This window comes from Macaca thibetana, chromosome 16 (assembly GCF_024542745.1).
Source record: "Macaca thibetana thibetana isolate TM-01 chromosome 16, ASM2454274v1, whole genome shotgun sequence".
NCBI lineage: Eukaryota > Metazoa > Chordata > Mammalia > Primates > Cercopithecidae > Macaca > Macaca thibetana.
In genome coordinates this window covers 62,486,536-62,499,609 of record NC_065593.1, presented here as the reverse complement: position 1 = coordinate 62,499,609, position 13,074 = coordinate 62,486,536, and the positions used below count along the sequence as shown (strand labels likewise).

The 13,074-nt window shown below is 49.7% G+C and overlaps 3 protein-coding genes across 14 annotated transcripts in view; 1 reads left to right on the top strand and 2 right to left on the bottom strand.

Annotated features, from left to right (window-relative positions):
• SEC14L1 (SEC14 like lipid binding 1) overlaps positions 1-1,726 on the top strand; it is a 76,229-nt gene extending 74,503 nt beyond the window's left edge. Inside the window, exon 18 of the mRNA XM_050764250.1 lies at positions 1,170-1,726. Coding sequence (XP_050620207.1) covers positions 1,170-1,185 — 16 coding nt within the window. The 3' untranslated portion in view covers positions 1,186-1,726. The remainder of the gene's footprint in view (positions 1-1,169) is intronic.
• The window catches only part of MXRA7 (matrix remodeling associated 7), a 1,130,960-nt gene that overhangs the window by 519,691 nt on the left and 598,195 nt on the right, over positions 1-13,074 (bottom strand). The gene's annotated exons all lie outside the window — the stretch shown is intronic.
• JMJD6 (jumonji domain containing 6, arginine demethylase and lysine hydroxylase) overlaps positions 1-13,074 on the bottom strand; it is a 1,042,475-nt gene that overhangs the window by 480,931 nt on the left and 548,470 nt on the right. The window lies entirely within an intron of this gene.

Genomic DNA, 13,074 nt, shown 5'->3' with positions numbered 1-13,074 from the left:
TCTAGGAAAATGCTGCCATCGTTAAACGTGACCTTCTCTTTCGTCCTTTTCAAATCTCTTTGATACTTTTTAGAGCAGGATTTTTCTGTATGTGAACTTGGGTGGGGGGTTCTTTCCCTGTTTCCTTCCGCTCCGCCCTTCTCACCTGCAGTCAGTTCCCAGCCCGGTGCAGCCCATCTCCTCTGTGCCCTCTGGTGGCTCGTTGTCCTCAGCCGCTAGGAGGCCGTCTTGGAACCAGCAAGTCACATTTGCCGCTTGACACTGTCCACGGGGTTTTATTAATAGCTAAGCAGCATCTCCCGCGTCCACTTCAGGGTGGCTTGTGGTGTGTAGGAGCCTTGCTTCTGTGTACATGGGAATTGCGGACTCATGCGTGTGTGTGCGTGCATGTACTGTGTGTGTGCATGTGTGCATGACGGTGGGGGTGCTGGGGGGACGGGGTGAGTAGAAACTTAGTTTGAGTAATGAAGGAGTCTTCATAGAAGCAAATCAGAATATGGGATTTGTTTGCCTTTTACATTTTCTGTTTAATTCCTGATTTTAAAGCCTGCTCTAGCTGGTACAGGCCCTTATTTTTTCAGCTTTTTATGGGAAAAGCAGGTTATTTGAGAATCTGTCCGGAAGTTGCATAGGGGATGGCCTCCACAATAAGGACATGGAACGTGTGTTTCTGTGTGCAGCAGAGGACGTGTTTGTCATGCCACACCCCACGCGGCTGTCACCTGTGTGCGTGGTAGGCATGGAAATCCTGGTTGTGCCGTCTCAGCTCCGCTCTGGAGGCACTGGGTGGGTGCTGCGTGACTGGAGAGCTGTGTGGAGGCTGTGTGCGCCCCGTGCAGGGATCAGGAGGGCAGGGGAGGGACCAAGCAGCCCTCTGGCCCGGCCGGGTCTGCCCTAGTGGCTGCCTGCACACTGTAGATGTCCTGGGGCCTCTGCTGTGATCGCCTGCGTTTGGACCACATTTGTGTGTTTGCTCTTAGAGATCGAGCTCCTCAGTGGTACCCGAAGCCTTGCTTCCAGAAAGCGCAGTAGGGTTAGTAGGTAGGGTTAGTAGGTAGGGTTAGTAGTGCATCTGTGCTGCTTCCACCCGGTGCTTCCTATTCCCAAATCACAAGGACCTGAAGATGGTCCCTGCTTTCTCTCTCTTTCTCTCTTTCTCTGTGTCTCAGATGGCGATTTTGCTGACAGCTGCCAAGAAAATGCTTCACTGAACAGTCCTCATGTGCCCAGAGATGTTTATAGAACTGTTTGAATTGCAGCCATCCCCTGCCCCCTCCCAGGCTGAAGATCTGTTCTTTTTAAGTTGATTTGGGAGTGGCATTCTTTTCTCCCCAAAGAGTTTAGTGCATCGTGAAGAGCTCAAAGCACATGACGGCACAAATGCTTACAGGGTTTCCTCCTGAGTAATCCAGGCTCACTCCCCTTGTAAGGGAATTCTGGGGCAGCTATGGTTTGAGGATGCAGTTGGCATCGTGTCTCTACTTTTAGTACCTTGCCACTCTTTTAAAACGCTGCTGTCATTTCCCGTTTCTTAGTACTAATGATTCTTTGATTTTCCCTCTATTACTTATGTCTTAATTCACTTTCCTTCCTAAATTTGTTATTTGCATATCAAATTCTGTAAATGTTTTGTAAACATATTACCTCACTTGGTAATACAATACTGATAGTCTTTAAAAGATTTTTTTATTGTTATCAATAATAAATGTGAACTGTTTAAAGAAAAGAATGTCTTTTTCTTATTGTGAAACACCAGTTTCCCTTGAATAGTTTGAAATTCTTAGGAGAATTTTAGAGATTGAAGAAAGAAGAGAGCTTCTGAAGCCAGAGCTTGTGTGGGATTGTTTCACAGGTGAGTGGCCCATCCTCAGGTCACAGCCATATGTTTGCTGATGCAGAAGCGAACCCAGTGTTTGAAATCCTCGCTTCTGTAAGAAGACATGACATGGTTTTTCTTAAGCGCAGCCAGATCAGACATCGCTGTGATGGGGCGGTCCCCGCTGTGATGCTTCTGTCGTGATAAAAAGGATTGCTTTCATCAGGCACCTCCAAGAAAATAAAATAGGCAGGTGTGGACCTTTAGAAGCCTAGGTTACCTTATCTCCACTCCCCTGCCAGTCAGTGGGTCTTCCGGTCGTAACTCAGCGGGCAGAGCAGGCTGCTGGCTTGGTGAAGCTCAGGGCAGACCAGAAGGCAGCTCAGGGCAGCGTGCCAAGGTGCAGAAGCCAGTTCCTCCCCAACTGGGAACTGCAGGATCATTGACTTTCCTAGTAGTCAGTCCTTGGTAGGACACAGCCAAGGGGTCTGGCTGGCACCTGGGTGGGAAGCAGGGGAGACCGAGGGTGCCCTGCACGTCCATACTGGGCCTGGGCTGTGAGTGTGTCGACAGGCAGGCAGGATCTTAGCTGTGCTGAAGTTTGATGACTCAGCCAACCTGCGATGGAAGGAAGGAAGAGGCCTTTTACCTGGATTCCCTTTATGTCCTCATATTTCTGTGTCTGTTGTCAAGTTGGACCTGCTGTTACCAAGCTTTTGGCTTGGCGATCCGGTTCTCAGGGTGGAAGCCAGAGGCAGCTTGGAAAGTCAGCGAGGGTTATAGGATGATATCCTCCAGCCCATGTCTCCTGACCACCTTCAGAAAGGGCCACGCAGAAATGGAGTATCTTGAACAGCAGCGTGTTTATATTGGGCCACCAAACCATTAGTAATGCGTTTGTTCTTTGTTGTTGTTGTGTTTTTTTGTGTTTTTGTTTTTTTTGTTGTTGTTGTTGTTTTTTTGAAATAGAGTCTTGCTGTCACCCAGGATGGAGTGCAGTGGTACAGTCTCGGCTCACTGTAACCTCCATCTCTCAGGTTCAAGTGATTCTCCTGCCTCAGCCTCCTGAGTAGCTGGGGCTACAGGCATCCACCACCATGCCTGGCTAATTTTTGTATTTTTAGTAGAGATGGGTTTTTGCCATGTTGGCCAGGCTGGTCTCGAACTCCTGACCTCAAATGATCCACCCGCCTCGGCCTCCTAAAGTGCTGGGATTTCAGGCGTGAGCCACTGCACCCGGCCAATGTGATGATTCTTAAAATACATCATGTTTCCTTTAATACTCCATCTCTGCAGAGCTTTGGCAGAGCCCAAACCATAGGTTGTCTTCCGGTTCTTAAGTTGTGGTGGAGGCGTTCTTATTAATGTCATCATGAAACAAACCAGTTGGAATCAGTTTTACTTGAAAAGCAAAGGCCTTGGAAAGCCAGGGATTCTGGGAAGATGGTAGTACAACTAGACTGCAAAACCCAAAACCTGTAGACAACTGAATTGTCACTTTAAAATGGTTGAAATGGCGGCGTTTGTTACATGTTTTGTAGCCAATAATAGAGAAACCTATGGACATCATTTACAGCAAAACTAGGTGATAAAGTATCCCCATAAACCCCAAACTAGAGGCGTGTTGGGGTAAACCACCAATAGTTCCCAGACCTACCAGACCCATAGGTTATCTGTGTCTGGAGGAGAACGCAGAGGATACACGCACAATGTCTGATGGATGGGAGAGCAGGAGAAGCCACGAGGCCCCATGAACCCCAGTGGGAGGCACATGAACCCCAGGGGAAGGCCAGTGTGTGCTCAGCAGGTGACACGGACCAACTGGGCTGCACCTGGAGCCTGGGGACATGGAGGCCGTTGGAGAGAGGATAGGGTTGAGGGGAGCAGACCAGGCCCTGCCTCTGGACTCCCTGGACTGACGTGCCAAGTCTCACTTCTGGAAGGAACCTCACAGTGCGGAAATAAAGCATGTTCCACCACTTGGAGTGAATCAAGTCAAGCAGGATGGGGACCAAGTCTGTGCAAGTACCTGGGAGGGTCATGAGGGCAACCATGAAAGCAGATGGGACGTGGTGTTTTAAACGTTTCACAAAACAACAGAGAGGGAGCACTGCAAAATTAGAGCAGCTTTCTTGAAGCATACTTCATTCTGAATGTTTATGAAATACTTTTCCATAAAACTGAGCATCAGGAAAGTAGCAGAGTCAAACCTATAGAAGGCTCAGACTGGGGAGTAGAGAAACACTCCCACCAACAATGAAAGCAAGCCAGAAAGGCATGCCTGCAAAACAGACCAAAGAAAACACATTCAAAAACTATTTTTGTTTTATTTTTATTTTGTATTTTATTTTTTATTTTTTGAGACGGAGTCTTGCTGTGTCGCCCAGGCTGGATGCAGTGGCGTGATCTCCACTCACTACAACCACCGCCTCCTGGGTTCAAGCAGTTCTCCTGCCTCAGCCTCCCTAGTAGCTGGGACTACAGGCTTGCACCACCACTCCTGGCTAATTTTTGTATTTTTAGTACAGATGGGGTTTCACCATGTTGGCCAGGCTTGTCTCGAACTCCTGGCCTCACGTAATCACCCACTTCAGCCTCCCAAAGTGCTGGGATTACAGGCGTGAGCCACCGTGCTGGCCCATTTTTTATTTTGTTTTAAACACAAGGCTTGCTGTGTTGCCCAGACTGGTCTCAAACTCGGCTCAAGCAATCCTCTTGCCATGGCCTCCCAGTGTGCTGAGATTAAAGGCGTGATCCAACACACCCAGCTCAAAAATAATTTTTTAAATGAACTAAAAAGCATTAAATGATATGAAATGTGAAAAGCATAATCAGAGTCAGAAAAACTCAGAAATGAAGTGACAGAACTCAAGAAAGATTAGAAATGCAGGAATCCTTTCAGAAATTGAGACAAATTAGAGGGAACACAAAGTGAAAAAACGATGCCAAGTGAAAAATGAGGATGATTTTATAAATCAAAATAAAAGGATGGAAAGCCTTCAAAAGGGATGCTGTTGAAAATAAGCAAACACATGGGTGCCATTGAAAGAACGAGGGCCTGAGAAGGACCAACACCAAGAATATTTTAGGAAAAGTGCTGGACTTAAAATCCTTGGGGCATCCTGGGAATCAAGTTTTTTTGAGGACTGAGCTTTCTGCCAGAAGAAAATGGATTAATTAAGACTTTTCAAGGAAAGAGTAAGCCAAAAATTTTATATCCAGCAAAACTGACTTCCAAGTATAAAGGGCACTGATACAGGCCAGGCACGTTGACTTGCCTGTAATCCCAGCACTTTGGGAGGCCGAGGCAGGCGGATCACCTGAGGTCAGGAGTTGGAGACCAGCCTGGCCAATGTGGTGAAACCCCCATCTCTACTAAAAATACAAAAAGTAGCCCAGAGTGGTGGTGGGTAGCTGGCCTGTAATCCCAGCTACTCGGGAGGCTGAGGCAGGAGAATTGCTTGAAGCCGGGAGGCTGAGGTTGTGGTGAGCCGAGGTTGCGCCATTGCACTCCAACCTGGGCGGCAAGAACGAAACTCCATCTCAAAAAAAAAAAAAAAAAAAAAAAAAAGGTTGGCGCTGATAAAGCTATCAGTGTGCAGCAGCTTGGGCCTGCCACCTTTCCTTCCTGAGCTATCCAGCAACTGGGCTTCGGGTAGTGTCGGGGAGAGCCATGATGAGATCTGGCGGTGGGCTCAGGGTCCTGCTCATCTGTGCAGCCAAGACTAATGAGGGCAAGGGGACAGTGTGTAGTGGCTCCAACAATGTATTGATCACACAAAAGTTTTTGTTTGTTTTGAGACAGGGTCTTGCTCTCGCCCAGGCTGGAGTGCCGTAGACCAATCATGGCTCACTGTGATCTCAACATCCTAAGCTCCAGCAATCCTCCAGCCTTAGCCTCCTGAGTAACTGGGACTACAGGCATGCACCACTGCACCCAGCTGATTATTGTATTTTTGGTAGAGAGGAGATTTCACCATGTTGCCCAAGTTGATCTCGAACTCCTGGCTCAAGCAATCCACCTGCCTTGGCCTCCCAAAGTGTTAGGATTACAGGTGAGCCACAATGCCTGGCCGGTTTTTTTTTTTTTTTTTTTTTTTTCTTTTTTTTGAGACGGTCTTGCTCTGTCACCCAGACTGTGCAGTGGCACAATCACAGCTCTCTACAGCTTCCAACTCAACCTCCTGGGCTCCCATGATCCTTCTGCCTCAGCTGCCCAAGTAGGACTGCAAGCATGTGCAACTACACTCAGCTAATTTATTTTTATTTTTGTAGAGATGAGGTCTTGCTGTGTTGCCTAGGTTGGTCTCGAACTCTTGGCCTTAAGCAATCCTGCCACGTTGGCCTCCCGAAGTGCTGGGATTACAGATTTGAGCCACCACACTTGGCCTGGGAAATTGTGTTTTAAAGTGGGAGGAGAATAGGGGGAACATTTGCAAACATCTGTTGTTTTAGTGGTTATATTAGTGGCAACATTAACATTGTTATGCTGAGTTTTTGTATGGTAACAAGTGAGTAATTAGGGGCTGTCCTCAGCCAGCTTTCCCCGGGGTCCTGTGTTGAAGGTTCTCTGTGTGGAAGATACAGCAGGGAGCAGTTAAGTAGAAGCCCTGTAGTCGCCTACGCAGTGGCTCACGCCTGTAATCCCATAGCCGGGAGGCCAAGGTGGGCGGATCACCTGAGGTCAGGAGTTCAAGACCAGCCTGGCTAGGTGAAACCCCATCTCTACTAAAAATACAAAAATTAACTGGGCATGGTGGTGCACGCCTGTAATCCCAGCTACTCGGGAGGCTGAGGCAGGAGAATCACTTGAACCCGGGAGGCGGAGGTTTCTGTGAGCTGAGATTGTGCCATTGCACTTCAGCCTGGGCAACAAAGCAAGACTCCATCTCAAAAAAATAAATAAATAAAAAGAAGCCCTGTAATCTCAGATTTGAATTGGAAGGTTAATATGAACTCAGGTATTTTTATCTTTAAATGTGTGTGGGCGTGTATTTAAGTGAATTTACTTAGAAACAAGCCCATTACAAAGAGAATCTCTAGCATCCAGATTGAACCCAGGTGTTCCTGTTAAAATGGCTCATTCCAGGTCTGGGACAGGAAATGTACCAGATGAGCCTGGGACGTCTTGTCATATATCAGTTGGGAAAGAAGCGATCAAAGACTATCAGAGGGTGGGCACAGTGGCTTACGGAGGCAAACGTAGCAGATTGCTTGAGCCCGGAAGTTCGAGACCAGCCTGGCCAACACGTTGAAACCCTCTCTCCACTAAAAATATAAAATTAGCCAGGCGTGGTGGCGGGCACCTGTAATCCCAGCTACACGGGAGGCTGAGGCAGGAGAATCACTTGAACCTGGGAGGTGGAGGTTGCAGTGAGCTGAGATTGTGCCACTGCACTCCAGCCTGGGTGAAAGAGTGAGACCATCTCAAAAAATAAAAAATAAAAAAAATAGGTTCATGTCAAAAGGACTCAGCAGACTCAAAGAGGCTTTCACTGGCCAGCAACGAGACGAGTTCAACTTGTCCCAATTATTATCGTCCTATAATAATAATTGCAGGACGCCATTGAATGTTAAGATTCATGAGTTCATAATTTTAATATATAATGTAATTCTGAATGATAGGGAACCAATTATTTTGAAAACTGGTAAATAAGAAGCAAGCATTTATCCCAGCCTTTCCTAAATGCACAATAGATGAAGATTAGTATCTATGAAAGTATTCCAACTTTCACTAACTATAGAAATGATAGAATAACATCATTCCGTAATCCCGATGAATAAATAGATACAGGTATTAAGCATCAGCTGCTAAGATCACACACACAAAAGACAAGCAGATGTCCTGTGTCTCCTAGAGATCTACAGTCTTGCTAGAGTTTTGTTATCTAACCTTGGGTAGATCCAGTCTGTGAATCCAGCTGCCAATTTGCAAGAAATAGAGACCAAGGAACCCATTGAACTGCACTGTGGGAAACTGAAGTCAGAAGGCTCGGGCTTTTTATCTTTATCTTTTTTTTTTTTTTTTTTTTGAGATGAAATCTGACTCTGTTGTCCAGGCTGGAGTGCAATGGTGCGACCTCGGCTCACTGCAACTTCTGCCTTCTGGGTTCAAGCAATTCTCCTGCCTCAGCCTCCTGAGTAGCTGGGACTACAGGCATATGCCACCACGTCCAGCTATTTTTTTGTGTTTTTAGTAAAGGCAGGGCTTCACCGTATTGGCCAGGCTTGTCTCGAACCCCTGAGATGATCTACCCGCCTCAGCTTCCCAAAGTGTTGGTATTACAGGCATGAACCACCCTGCCTGGCCAGAAAGCTGTGTCTTTAATTTATAGGAAATGTCCCACCCAATTCCTTTCTTTTCCTTACAGCAGATCTATTGTAAGTTTTAAAACGCGAGGAAGTGATCATCACAGCAGCCAGAAGGCGGCTCCTCCCTGGGCAGAGGCTGTGTGTGGTGTGGGGTCTGGGCAGCCCGGGCTCCTGGGGTCCTCTGTGCAGCTTGTGCATTTCTGTGTTTTATATTCTGTGTTTTATTTTACAATAAAAAGGTTTGTTATTCTTTGTTTTTTTGTTTTTGTTTTTGGTGAACGGCTTTAGACAGGTTAGCTTGTCTTGAAGAAAAGTAACACTGGTTATTTACTTAGGAACTCAGGTGTTCTTCTATCCAAATCACGGGGCTGCTGTGACCTGTGGCACAGGTGCCATCGGGGATGTGCCCTGCAGTAGCTCATGTCTGGTCCGGTGTGCCTGCTGGCTGTGCCGAGGGCGGCAGCTTCCATGTTCGTGGTCGCTTCTGTTCCCCACGAGAGAATCTGAGGTTGTTCCAAGTAAAGCTCTGTCCCCTGCGGTGTGCTGTCTGTGACCTGTCCTGCCGTCAGATAGAAGCAACCAGACTATTTCCCACTCCGACCTTGCCTTTGGGCTTAAGAAACTGTCACCAGGACAGGACCCAGTTTTGACAGTGACAAATCATCATGAGCCCTCACCGAGTCTCTGCACTGGCCCCAGCCGCTTTACGTCTGATTAGAGACACGAGGGAGAGGAAAACCTGCTGCCTGCCCTCTCTGAGCTCTGAGAACCAGTGAGGGCAAGAGGCCTGGTGCAACTCCTGATGGAGAGAACAGGGGCTTCGGAGAGAAGGGAGACCCTTCCGGCTCCATCTGCAGAGCCATCTCATGTCTGCTGAGTGCATGTTTAGTCCCAAGTTGAAAGTGAAGTCCTTGTCTGGCTGCCAAGCCCTGCGCTTTCCACTTTGCCAGGCCAGTGTATTAGTCTGCTCTCGCACTGCTATAAAGAAATACCTGAGCCTGGGTAATTTATAAAGAAAACGGATTTCATTGGCTCACGGTTCTGCAGGCTACTGGAAGCATGGCGGCATCTGTTTCCAGGGAGGCCTCAGGGAGCTTTCACTCATGGTGGAAGACAGAGCAGGAGCAAGAGAGAGCCAGAGGGAGGTTGCCACACACTTTTTTTTTTTTCCTTCTTTTTTTTTGGAGATGGAGTCTTGCTCTGTCGCCCAGGCTGGAGTGCAGTGGTGCAATCTCGGCTCACTGCAACCTCCGCCTCCTGGGTTTAAGCAATTCTCCTGCCTCAGCCTCCCGAGTAGCTGCGACTACAGGCAGGTGCTACCACCCCCAGCTAATTTTTTGTATTTTTAGTAGAGATGGGATTTCACCATATTAGCCATGATGGTCTCAATCTCGTGACCTCATGATCTGCCCGCCTTGGCCTCCCAAAGTGCTGGGATTACAGGTGTGAGCCACCGCACCCGGCCCGCCACACACTTTTTAACAACCAGATCTCTTGGTAACTCACTCACTATGCAGTACCAAGGGGGAATGGTGTATTAGTCCATCCTCGTTCTGCTAAGGACATACCCAAGACTGGGTAACTTATAAACAGAAAAGGTTTAATTGAGTCACAGTTCAGCATGGCTGGGGAGGCCTCAGGAAACTTACAACCATGGCGGAAGGGGAAGCAAACACAGGCCCTCCACATGGCAGCAGGAAGAAATACAGCGTGAGGGCGGGGAAAGCCCCTTGTAAAACCATCAGATCTCATGAGAACTAACTCAATATCATGAGAACAGCATGGAGGAACTGCCCGCATGATCCCGTTGCCTCCCACTGGGTCCCACTCACCACGGGGACTATGGGGATTACGAGATTTGGGTGGGGACACAGCCAAACCATATTAGATGGTACTGAGCCATTCACGGGAATACCACCTGCAGAATCCAGTCACCTCCCGCCAGGCCCTGCCTTCAACACTGGGGATTACAATTCAAAATGAGATTTGGGTGGGGACATGGATCCAAACCATATCAGCCCGTGTACACCCAAGAGTGAAGTCAAGCAGCAGCCCCCTAAGGTGGAGCCCTCTGGAGGTGGCCCTGGCTCTGCCAAGAGCCACTCCTCCCCGGCACTATCCTGTGTCTCTTGTAACCTGGCTGAAGCTCTCAGAGCTTGGGGCAGTGACAGCCTTTGCCCTTTTAGCTCTGCCCTTGGAGTCAGAGCCACGGGGGGGAGATCCTCCAGCCCTCATGTCCACTGGAGTCTTACCTGGGTCCCTTTTTTTGGGTGTGGAGTTTTTGTTTGTTTGTTTTTTATTGATACGGAGTTTCACTCTTGTCACCCAGGCTGGAGTGAAATGGCGTGATCTTGTCTCACTGCAACCTCTGCCTTCCGGGTTCAAGTGATTCTCCTGCCTCAGCCTCTTGAGTAGCTGGGATTACAGTCACCTGCCACCACGCCCAGCTAATTTTTTATAGTTTTAGTACAGACGGGGTTTCACCATGTTGGCCAGGCTGGTCTCAAACTCCCGACCTCAGGTGATCCATCCACCTCGGCCTCCCAAAGTCCTGGGATTACAGGCTTGAGCCACTGCGCCCAGCCTTACCTGGGTACTTTTATGTGTCAACTTGACTGGGCCACGGGGTTCCCAGATGTGTGTTCAGACATTATTCTGGGTGTTTGTGGGCGAGTTTGACATTTAAACCAGTGGAGTAGAGTAGAGTACCAGTGAGAAGAGTTGACTGTGTTCCCTAGTGTGGGCCTCATCCAGTCAGTTGAAGGCCTGCATAGAACAGAAAGGCTCACCCTCCCCAGAGGAAGAGAATTCTCCGGCCTGCCTATCTTCAGGCTGGGACATGGGCTTTTTCCTGCCTTTGAACTTGAACGCTGGCTCTTCTTGGGTCTCAAGCCTCAGACGAACCATGTGGTCCACCCTCCTGGGCCTCCCAGCTTGCTGACTGCGGCAGATCTTGGGACTTAACCTCTGAAATCACATGAGCCAAATCCTTATCATCTGTGTGTATGTGGTTCTCTGTCTCTCTCTACACATATGTACATACATCCTGTTGTTCTGTTTCTATAGGAAGTGTGCTCCAAAATCCTGGCACTGCAAAACCTTTGACTTCTACAAAAAATGGGTTAATCTGGAATCATCTCTCCTTGGTTCGTGTGTGTGCGTGTGTGTGTGTGCATGTGTGTGTGTGTGCGTGTGTGCATGCGTGTGTGTGTGTGTGTATGGGGTTTTTCTCCCCATCAATAGGCTTATCCCAACCAGTTGTGGTGGCTCACTCCTGTAATCCTAGCACTGTGGGAGGCTGAGGCAGGCAGATCGCTTGAGCCCAGGAGTTTGTGACCAGCCTGGCCAATATGGTGAGACCCCATCTCTACTAAAAACACGAAAATTATCTGGGTGTGGTAACGGGTGCCTGTAATACCAGCTACTCGGGAGGCTGAGGCACAAGAATCACTTGAATCTGGGAGGCAGAGGTTGTAGTGAGCCGAGATCACACCACTGCACTTGAGCCTGGGGGACAGAGCGAGGCTCTGTCTCAAAAAAAAAGAAAAAGAAAAAGAAAATTACAACATTTTTCTGGGCCCCTAAAGGATCATGGGCCCAGTGAAGAAGGTGGCCCTCCTCCCTTCCTCAGAGCCCCCAGCCCTGCTCTGTGGAGCTGGAGGGAAGAGGACCTGCCCAGTGTCATGGTCAGTGGCCGAGCTGGACAACAGACAGGTAGTCCCTGAGTCCTGCCCCAGCCAGCCCTGCCCTCTGCGCTCCCAGAACCTAGAATCTGGGGAAAGATTGAACAAGCTCTTCCTTGAAGGGAGGGCACTGCCTCCGCTCACCCCCTGCCGCGGGCATCGGTGTGGGGCTGTGCTGGGTCTGTGCTCACCCTCTGTGTCCCCGATGGGGCAGCATCTGGCAGCTGTGGCGTTCCCAGGAGAGTCTGCCCGGATTGCCACTGTGAGCTGTGCCAGGGAGGCTCTGGAGGAGAGGAGGAGAGGTGAGCCGGCTGTTGGGCATGGGCCGGGCTGGTCATGGGGCTCAGCTTCCTGGAGGGCTGCCGCTTTCTTAGGCCTGGCACCCGCCCCTCCGGCCGCATGCTGTCTGTTTCCCTGCGGGAGGTGCCAGCCCTAGCTCTGGCGGCATCAGAGGAGCACACGGACCAAATGCTTCCAGAAGGCTCCGCGGCTGGTCGGGAGACGCCTCTGGAGACCTTCAGTGAGTCGTGGCCTGTTCCTCGCTTCTCTCCGCACCGTTCGATGAGCCTCCTGTGGCATAGCTGGAAGGGCTGGGTGCTGAGGGTGTAGGCATCAGGACAGCTCTGCCTGGGCTGCCCACATTCTCTGCCCTGGGGAGACAGGGGCGGCTAGCGAAGCCCTCGTGTGATGTCTCAGTGAGGTGCCCAGTGATGGGCTGGGGCCACCCCTGTCCTGAGCCTCCCCATGGCCCTCCAGGTCTTCCCTCCCTCCCACCTGCTCCTTTCTCCTTCGTTTTCCGTTTCTGCCCAGGTTGACTCATGACATACCTGAGAGCCTCCTGGCTTCAGCCTTCCTGCCGTCCCCAGAGTAAGGAGAGCTCGGGGGCACACAGTGCTGGAAGAGGCTGGACGGGAAGGCCAGAGGTCATGATGGATGGCGGCCACCCTCCCTGCTGCCCCGTCTCACCCAGCTCCCGGAGTCGCTCATTCGGGATCACTCTGGGTCCTCAGCTGCTCCATCTGATCTCAGCCTCAAAGGTGCGGCCGGTGCGGTTAGACATGTGTTCTCCGAAAGAGTAGGGAGTGATGCATTCATTTATCCTTTGTTGACTCTGAAAGTCTAAAGCTCCCAGGGAATCTGGACTAATCTCTCTCCTAGAAGCAGCTGGTTATTTGTAAAAGGATCTGAGCTTGCTGAGTGTCACCTGGCCGTGGGAGCTCCATGCAGGTCCCTGGCTGACCATGCCGCTCTCCTCCCCACCCC